Raw genomic sequence first — 9,840 nt, 5'->3', positions numbered from 1 at the left:
CATGTCCATAAGAAATCTTAAACATTAGCTGAGTGAGTTATATTAAGGCTAGTTGCGTACTAGCCTATAAGATGTAGACTCTCATAGATGTATTTTATCGATTCTGACATTTTCAATCTATGTCGGAATCGATACAATGCATCTACGAGAAGAAATCTTATAGGCTAGTTGCGTACCGGTGTCTTGCACCATATAGCCTATATCTACAAGCTTATACGTTGTCACACCACTAGGCTACATAGAACACGTTGAGCCCATGCTGTAGAATGGGCTATATAATTATGCCATGCACCAGCCGGGATTAAACTGCTCATGCCAACATGCGAGCAGAGTGGGTGGAGGATAAGGTGGTTCATGACAATAGGCAACACCACAGGACTCAAGAAAGTACAATCCTCACTCGTTCTGGCTGCTACTGATGCAGAGACTCAGAGGGCATAGTCTTCTATTATATCATCGTGGTTAAACGACAGAAGGGCGTCACAGTGAGGGAACTGCTGTCCCGTATAGAATCTATTCTGCCTTCCTATACTGAACATTAACTTGACGCACCTTCTCCACTGTGCCATCAGAGTGAGCCACCCAGATGCAGGGCAAAATGGTCACTCCAACCTCTATCTATCTATCTATCTATCTATCTATCTATCTATCATCCACCCACCCACCCGTCCATCCATCCATCCATCCATCCATTGTGGATATCTGCCCAGAACAAGGACTGTACCTGCTGGTCCAACATGAGATAGACACACCGGAGATAATCACCCCATCTGTCTTCGCCCATGGCAACTGCCCTTAGCAAAAAAGTGCAACAGCATAACAGAAGGTGTGGGCAATGGCAGCAGCAGGAGATCATTGAACCCTCCAACAGCCCCTGACCGCTTTCTTGTGCGTGAATAGGACAATAAATGGAGTGGATTACTGGCAGCTAAACTTTGTGACCCATAAGGATTCCTACCCGCTTCCCCTCATTGATGATGCACTGGACCACATCACTCCAGCTGGTTCAGCTCGGTGGACCTCCGCAGTGCAGATATAGCAATCTCCTGAGGCTGAGCCCAAGGCCTCTGAAACGCTCCCCCCCCCCCCCCCCCCGCTACCTTCGAGCTGCAGTTAACGGAGAGAGTCCTGGCCAGGGTCCCTCAGAACTGCTGTGTGGTCTACCTCGGTGACCTCCCTGACCACGCACTGGATTTCAAGGTAGCTTTGACCAGGGCTGAAAAAAATATCAAAATAAATACTGAGTACAAACTACAAGCAGCAATAACTATAATGAAGTGATATCAAGATCAGTAAAGTGCATCAAGAGTGTAAAGTGTGCGTCAGTGTGTACAGTTTAAAGAGTTTAAAGTGTTTAGAAGATTTTATAACCTGATGTGTTCAGCAGAAGGCTGCTTAAAGTATATAAATAGTGCAAAAGCATTCAATATTACTGCATGTGCTGAAGTGTAGCAATTCTGAACAAGATACAATCCAATTACATACAATTAATTACCGGTATGTGCCAGAGAATTGTGAGCGAGTATTTACAGATGAAAGGCATTTGACATGGCAGTTTGGTCATTGGCTCTGAAAGCCTGAGGGGAAACAAAACTGTCTCTCTGTAGTAATGTAATAGATAACACAGGCATTTTACAATAAATCTCTAAAAGGGAATACCGGAATTTGCCTGAACTGCAGTGGCACAAATAGTCCAGTGCTGGTGTGAGTCCTTTAAAATGATTTAGCTCAAACACCTTCTGATGTATGAGTCCTGCAGGGATGACAGTTCATTCCTATCTGAACACCTTCCATGGACCCGGGAAGAGCCATTCCTGTACCAAACGGCGACAGCCCTCAGAAGGCTCTGAGTGGTAGCTGAGTAGAAGGTGGTAAAAGCTATTTTGAAATGTATCTGTTGTAGCCCCTGCCTAGCCTTCCTCGCCACAGTGTCCATGCATTGTTCATGCAAGTCTTCAGTGATGTGCACACTGGGGCCATGTTCATCATGAGGGGTGAGGAAGGTGTGAGTCCTCTGCTGGCGGGTAAAGAAATTATCATTGGGTTTATCCTTTATGTGATGCCTGTCATCTGCAATCTTGAGGATTATCCTGGCCACACAGTTGTATGAGAACAAGGTGCATTCATTTCCACTAGTATTTTCAATCTTGTTCTTTTGGTCAAGAACCACATTTCATGACCATATAGGTCAAGAGGTGTGAACATTGACCGGTAGTAGGCTACTAGTCACAACTAACAACACAGCAGTACGGCAAAATCCAACATCCTCTCCACACTCAAGAAGAACGAAACCACAATGTACTTCACTTGGGGTATTATATGCCTCATTCATTCCCTACCTGGAGTGGGGCATCCACCAGCTTCCTGCTGTAACAAGGATGGAAAAGGAGTGATGGGGAAGTGTATCTGTCCAAACTGACTTACTAGTGCAACTAGCCCCTTTCGGGACCCTACGTAAAACTTTTCTGATATTTTGTTGAGGTTTACGTTGGGTCCCTGCTCACTACTGTATTTTCGTATGGAAATTCCTATATGCGGAAGTGGAGATTCTCTCTAAAATAGGACCCGCGGCATGTGACGGCATTATTTTCCTTGAGTTATTCTGAATTCGGTAACTTTAAGTAGCTATACATCCCGCTGCGAATATCTCCTGTGGCGCGGAAGCCGTTAAGTATTTTTAATCTTTGTTTGACCGATTTGGTCGCTTTATTTCTTCTTGTTTGTTTACCGTTTATTGTACCGCCTCCCGGTGTGCGGTTGGCTTGTGCGGCTATGTCCCTGCCTCTGATCTGCTGTGTCATAGCTATAGCGCCACTAGCTAGCCAGATAGGCGGTACAATGAGGTGTCAATAAACAAGGAAGGAAAAGAAGAATCCAAGCTTCCAATTCGGGCAAACATATATTAAAAATACTTAACGGCTTCCGCGCCACAGGAGATATTCGCAGCGGCATGTATGTGTACTTATACTTTACATATTCAGAAAGCCTCACACTGAAGAATATCGTCAAAGAGCGCAGAGAGGCGGTAAACATGTAAACATGAGCCAGTAAATGTTTTAATCAGGTGGCATGGACGACGTGGAACAGGACCCAATGCACTGGGTCGAACAAATGTCAGAAACTTCAGTAGCATTTGGGTTCTGCTTGGAGGGCTATAGTGCAACTGGAACTCTCTGTTGCATGTAGCAATCACTAAGGATCCATACCAGGCTGCATGTGATGATGATGATGATGACAATGATGAGCCAGAGAACTTACACTGATGATGACAAGCAATGTAATTTTTACTTAAAAGTGTAAAAATGTTTATGGTTATGGTCATAAGCACCAACATGTTGATTAGCGTTGACAAATGTTATATAAAAAGGGCTATTTAAAGTTATATGTAAACAAAAAATATTTAAAATTCATGTCTATCAATGCCAACATTTACATGTAAGTGGCAGTTTTAGTTACCTTGTGTATGCAATAATACTATATAAAATAATAAATACGGTATTATTTAGTATGAAATAAAGTGGTACAGGGTGTGGTTAAGAAACACCTTTGAAAAATACTTTCTTGGATCTCATTGGGACTTTTTATAAGTTATTTAGGATATTTTAATGAGGAATACAATTTTTCAAGATTTTCTGTTGAAATTTGTGAGATGTTCAACCCTTGCAAAAGCATGTAGGACTACAGTAATGATATTGTTGTAACCCTACTGCCACTAGATGGCAGTATTGGAAAGAACATTAGAGGTCTGAATAGGGAAGCACATCTGCCACATAGCCTAATCATAAAGCAATGAATTGTTAGTATACAATAATTTACATTTAGGATTCATAAGAACATACACAATTGCTGTTTATTTGTTTATGCCTTATACAGTATACGTTAAAAGAAATATGAAATATCTGATTCTCTTTGGCTACAGAATCAATGTAAACATTTCTGGTTGGTCATTTTCTAACTGTCTCTGATAAAAACAGAAAAGAGTGCACAAACAATACTTGTAAACAATGCACACCTCACTCTCTTGTAATAAAAAATATACAAAAATTACAAATTCTTAGGAAGATGCTGCTACAGACGAGACAACAAACATGTAAATGCAGTGTGCATGCAACAACAAAAAGGCGAAAGCAATAGAAAGAAAACAACAAAAAATAACGGCACATGTCTGGTAACTGTGTAGATGTCTGTTTGTTTGCCAGTATAAATGATGTGCTACTTGGGCGGGTCTCCATGAAGCTTTGGTCAGGGCCTCTGTATCCCATCCAACTCAGGCTCAGTCCATATCCAGAAGAACTAATAGAGGTACAATTTGATTTTGATTATTTTGGGCAGTTTATTAACCTCAAGTGTGATCCATGCATGCTGTATCACTGGCACTAGTATTGTACAGAGAGTAGTCATTCCAGAAACAGAGGCTGCACTTCTCTTGTTCCAAAGTCTATAATTTCTGTCCGTTTAATTTTATGTAAGGTACTTAGCTGACCAGTCTAACCAAGTAGTGAGTCAATTGCGGTTCGGCATCTTGTTTAAGGGCAAAAGTTTGAATGATCGCGAGGCTGTTGTTGGTTGTTATGATCCGATGCTGGGTTTGAGCTTCTAGTCACTATAATGCATATCTGTCACTTTGTGTTAGTCCCCTCAAAAGCTTGCTTTTTGGTGTATGTCTGTGTTCTGGTCAGACCCGCTGGGCTTTGCATCATCATGAGTCCAGGTATATGGAATAGATCTGGCTGAGGCAGCGGTCTACCCCTCCTGCCTGGAAGAGGAAGCTGTCATCTGGGCAGGGAGAGGTGGAATAGCCCCCACCCCCAGCCTGACCCTGGAGGTCCTGCAACAAGTCAAACCCTGAGAAGAGACAAAATGGTGAGAAGACTTAAAACAGCTTTCCCCCCCAAAGCTGTTAAGTAAAAAACAAACCAAAAAAAAGCATATTGCTTTTGGGGCAATATGCCCAAATGCCATACTTGTTTTTACTTTGCACACTCTCTCTAGAGAGTGTCTAGAGTCTAGATCCCAAGGAAAATCCTTGAACTACATTTTTCACATCTTCTTTTTATAGCGCCACCAGGTGGCCGACCTTTTTATATTAATCCGTCAGACTTTATCCAAATCTCACGCAAATCGGTACCCATGATCTCTATAGTCATGTTATCAGGCCGGGTCTGTTTGATTTCTCATATTCTATCCTGACTGGCTAAGATTGTCTTCCAAAGTTTTCAGGAGTGGCCCGTTTTGTACAATCTTTTTTTATTATTATAATTCTTGGCTAATGGGACATCAGCATTACAAAAAATATATGTATTATCATTTATCTTGTATTGTCCACGTTTTTACATTTGTAAAAAAAGAAGAAGAAAAAAGAAGATGTCTATGGAGTTAACATTATAATTCTAATAGACCCCCAATGTCCCCATATTATATTAGAATATTGAAATATGTCTTCCCTGTGTATTTTTGGTTTCTTCCTGAAAGCTGAAAGCCTTTGAGCCAAAAGGCCATTCAAAATATACCATGTTAGTGGTAACTAACCCCTCTCCCTTTATCATACAACAAAAGCTGTGGGTTCAAGGTTCAAGGTTAGCTTTGTGCGGCTTCAGTTCAGGTGGATCACCACCTACCTGAAAACCAGGCATACTTAATGAACTGGCATGTGTGGTCACTTAAAAACACAATTTTAATAATAGTACCCGATGATCATGTTTTAAATCACAAGATTCCATATTTAACATTTGTGTTGAAAAGGTTAAGAGTCAAGGTTTAAGATAATAATATTAATAACAACAATAATAATCACTGTAAGTTGTTTAGTGTTGAGGATGGACCCCACATACAAACCTTTCATCTGATCTACTGCAGACTGAGCTGCAGAGTGTGAAGCGCAGGGGTTTGTGAGATAGTTGGCCGTCTCAAAGCCTCCGTCACTTATTGTTTGTTCCATTTTCCCATCTCCATACAGACAGCCTTACCGGAGAAGAATGCATAAGAGAACAAATATACGTAAATAAAAACAGGGGAAATGAGGTGTAGGAGGTGGAAAACAACAACACAACAAACAGCTGTGAGATCATCATAACATAACTTATTGCATTCATAACGTGTCATCTTAAAAACCAGTGAATTAATAACAATGAAATGCTAAAAAACTAAACAGCAAATGCACATATGAACATCCTGCAAGGCCAGTAACATTGACAAGCTCTTTGATGGTTTATATACCTTGCTGTTCTGAGAGAAGTTCCTGTTGGTTGTAGATCCTGTGGAAGCCATGCATTCGTATGATGTCTGGTCTGTCTGGCAGAGCAGGATAGTCCACTGAAGTCCTCACTGGGCTTCCATCAGTGGGCATGAAAGAGGATGCTTGTATATCCCTATAGCAACGTAAAGGTTAAGTTAATCTATTTAAACACCTAAACAAACACAAGGGTAATATTAGGGCTGGAGTAAATCTTAGTTTAAATAAATATATATATTATTAATATTTTGGGGATGGCTAAGCTATTCTGGTGCTTTCCTGAGATATTCAAAAGCCTGAACTTTTGTATTATCCTTTAGTAATGTGGATATAATGTCCAAACAGGTTGAGAGTAGGAACAGTCTAGATGCAGCCTTTTAAGACCAGGAACAGAACACATTTAAGTTATATATCTTGATGTTACAATAACCAAAGTCCCAGATGAAAGCTCATATTGCGCTTTTGATATTATGCAAGGGGTAATCGACAGGGAGTTGGTTATTACGCAAGGTATAATCAACAGCGAGCCAGTCATTATTGAGAAATAAACCCTGACAGAGTGATTAGGTCTTTATCACCATGAAGCGGTTTATTCATCAAGAATGACTTGCTCCCCGTTGATTATCCCGCTAATTACACGGGTACATTATAAATAAATTAATACATTGACCAAGAGTAACAACAAAATTATTTGATTGGTTTAAAAAGGATTTCATTGCTTTCGGCAATGAAAGTAGTCCATTAATTTATGCCAGGTGCGTCCAGTGCAATCGGAAAACACCGGTTGGAAGTGTTGATCGAAGATGAATCAATATTGATTATTCTGTTACTGCATTTTGTTCTATTTCTTGCCTCAAATGTTTTGAAAAACATTCTTGAGTGTACTGTTTAGCTGTAAATTTAAATTTGTGTTTGTTGACATGGCCATTGGCCACTATGTTGGGATACAGCAAAAATCAAGCAACTCAGATTGATATGAGCTAGGTGCTCATTCCGTGATTGACCAATCAGAATCAAGTATTCAAGCAAGTCATGTAATAAATGTTAAAAGATATCGCCCAGCTCTTGGAAGTGTGAGAAAAAACAGCTGTTCACGTGACAAAAAAATATTATCATAATCATCGCAGACATCATGAACAGGAATACAGCATATGCCATATACATGTAAAATGCTTTAACACTGTAATACTCATACTCATAGAATTCCCAGAAGCTTAATTTCTCTTTCTGGGTCCACACACACGCACTCTCACACACACACACACGCACACTTCATTTCCAAGTATTAAAAATCGTAAGCTGGAAATGAGGTAACAGTGAGGTTGTTTTTGTTGGATGCTCATCAGCTGGCATCTAGGGGAGTGCTATTCTTCCTGGAGATCACAAGTGTTACCAGACACACACACACACACACACACACACACACACACACACACACACACACACACACACACACACACACACACACACACACACACACACACACACACACACACACACACACACACACACACACACACAATTAAAAACAAACTTCAACTTATAGTGGAACAGTTTCTATTGTGGGGAGGGTATACAGGCGGTCTGTGTAGGGAGTCGTATCCATCGCCACGCTGAAAGAATGTGCTGACTGTGCGCAAACAGTGTCCTGACTCAACATGGAAACGAGTGAGTCAGGGTAGCCAAGTCGAAGACGAGGGAAAAAAAGTTCACAAATGGAATCTCTCTCCGAGGAGATAGGCAGCTTAAAGCCCCCGTATGGTATTTGAAAGCCCCCCCTCTGTTCCTTCAAAGAGTTTGCACTCAGCATTTCATGTGGGCCAGGGCCTGAGAACTCTCTTGGATGATGTACTGTAGCGTATTGGTCCCCAGAGGGCCAGATGGCCTTGGTTTCTGCTGGAAGGGGTTTTAGTGGGGGTTTCTTAACACATTCTGACCTGAGATCAGATTCATACGAGGTTTCCGCCGGACACACACTGGTCTGAATAACCCATTCTGACCTGAGATCAGATTCTAAAAATGTCAGTCGCTCTTCGATTTTTCAAAAATAGCAGACCTACAAGCTCGTATCGCGCCACTCGGTGGCGCGATATGAGCTTGTAGATCTGCTATTTTTCAATAGCTAAAGCATAACATGATGCTGACACCAAAATGGGTGCCCGTTCAGAATGGGATAAACAAGCCAGGCCTTGTCAGAGAATACGGATGGCTGCTGGCCCATGCGTTCCCTATATTCAGGTCTGACCAGCCATAAAAAGGGAAATGTTTGGAGATTTTCTTTACATATCTATCATTTATCTTCCCCAGTCCCCTTTATTGCCCATTTCCCATGTCAAATGACATTACCTTAAATTTTACAGTCTCTTATGGAGTACCGTAAAAAGCCAAAATTAATCAGATGGACTTTCAGAAACCCAAAGTGATATACGTTACAGATGGCTGTGGCTTGCCGAGGTAATAAAGACCAGGCTTTGTGTAGGGTTATGTAAACAAATCTGCACTTTGATATACTATGAGCCGTTGAAATAAATGCACGCGCGGCTGTGCCACGATGACTGCGCGCCCCAAGAATTCGACACTTCCCTAAATTCCCCGCTGACGGCTCCCAAAATGATAATCTACGGCTCGTATGGAACTGACCTTTAACTATAAACAACCGTGTCTGTTCCATCGCTTACATTCCTGCAACGTTGCAACAACATAGTTGAGATGTCTGAGCCATGCCCTGCGTGGTCTGCAAGCTGGATCTGTCGTTATTGCGGTCAGCATGCCCATACTTTTTGACTTGCATGATTTTAACAGAGAGGCCAGTCCTGAGAGAGAGGCTGTCAGCACAAGTTACACTGGTCATATTTTTTACAACGAAACCCCTTCTCTCGCTCTATCTATTGCTCTCCCCATCTCTCTCTCTCTCTCTCTCTCTCTCTCTTCTTTGCTTTCTCTCGCTCACTCACTCTTTACCTTTCTCTTTGTCTCTTTCTCTCCCTCTCTCTTTCTCTGCACGGTCCAGGGTGAATCACAAGCTAACTATTGCCAGCTGCCGTCCCTCACAGGAGGCACTCGGAATGAGAAGAATCCTCCATGCAGCATTTAAAGTCTTACTTAGTCATCACACAGATTATATGTATATTAGGTGCAGCGATGCGTTAATCCATGAATGGTTTTCAATAGCAGTAGAGTTGGGTTGGATCAGAGGAAGGGATGAGTAGGTTTACCATAGGTGCCAGTCTGTGCATTCCAAACAGCTATTTAGGATTTGGCCAGGAAAACCTGACAGCCCCTTGTGCTAAGATCTATGTGAATCCTGTCAGGAGTCCCTTATAGATACAGATTTACTGGATTCAAATGTACATAATTTAGTCTATGTGATACAAGCAACGATTTAGAGTAGGTCTAGTGTAATGTTCTGCCAACAGCTGGGCCTTCAGAAACATGAACATTCTTCATTTTCTTACCCAGGGAACTGAGCAACCCTGGATTTTAACACCCGCAACGTTATTCGTTGAGGGAGTCTTGTTGGAGAATTTGAGTTAAGTGCCTTGCTCAAGGGCGCCTCAACGGTGGACATTGATGATGGATGACACTTCTCAAACCCCCCCCCCCCCCCT

The 9,840-nt window shown here is 41.7% G+C and overlaps 1 protein-coding gene across 4 annotated transcripts in view; it reads right to left on the bottom strand.

Annotated features, from left to right (window-relative positions):
• Positions 1 to 3,824: 3,824 nt before the first annotated feature.
• Positions 3,825 to 9,840, bottom strand: part of glis1a (GLIS family zinc finger 1a) — a 34,648-nt gene continuing 28,632 nt past the window's right edge. For all 4 annotated transcript variants that reach the window (XM_083781205.1, XM_083781207.1, XM_083781206.1 and 1 more), the window contains 3 exons: positions 6,217 to 6,368; positions 5,836 to 5,961; positions 3,825 to 4,845 (listed from right to left, as the gene is read on the bottom strand). In XM_083781205.1, coding sequence (XP_083637331.1) covers positions 4,700 to 4,845; positions 5,836 to 5,961; positions 6,217 to 6,368 — 424 coding nt within the window. In that variant the 3' untranslated portion in view covers positions 3,825 to 4,699. The remainder of the gene's footprint in view (positions 4,846 to 5,835; positions 5,962 to 6,216; positions 6,369 to 9,840) is intronic.

This window comes from Protomyctophum parallelum (genome assembly GCF_964188405.1).
Source record: "Protomyctophum parallelum genome assembly, chromosome: 14".
Classification (NCBI taxonomy): domain Eukaryota; kingdom Metazoa; phylum Chordata; class Actinopteri; order Myctophiformes; family Myctophidae; genus Protomyctophum; species Protomyctophum parallelum.
This window is presented reverse-complemented; position numbering and strand designations above follow the sequence as displayed.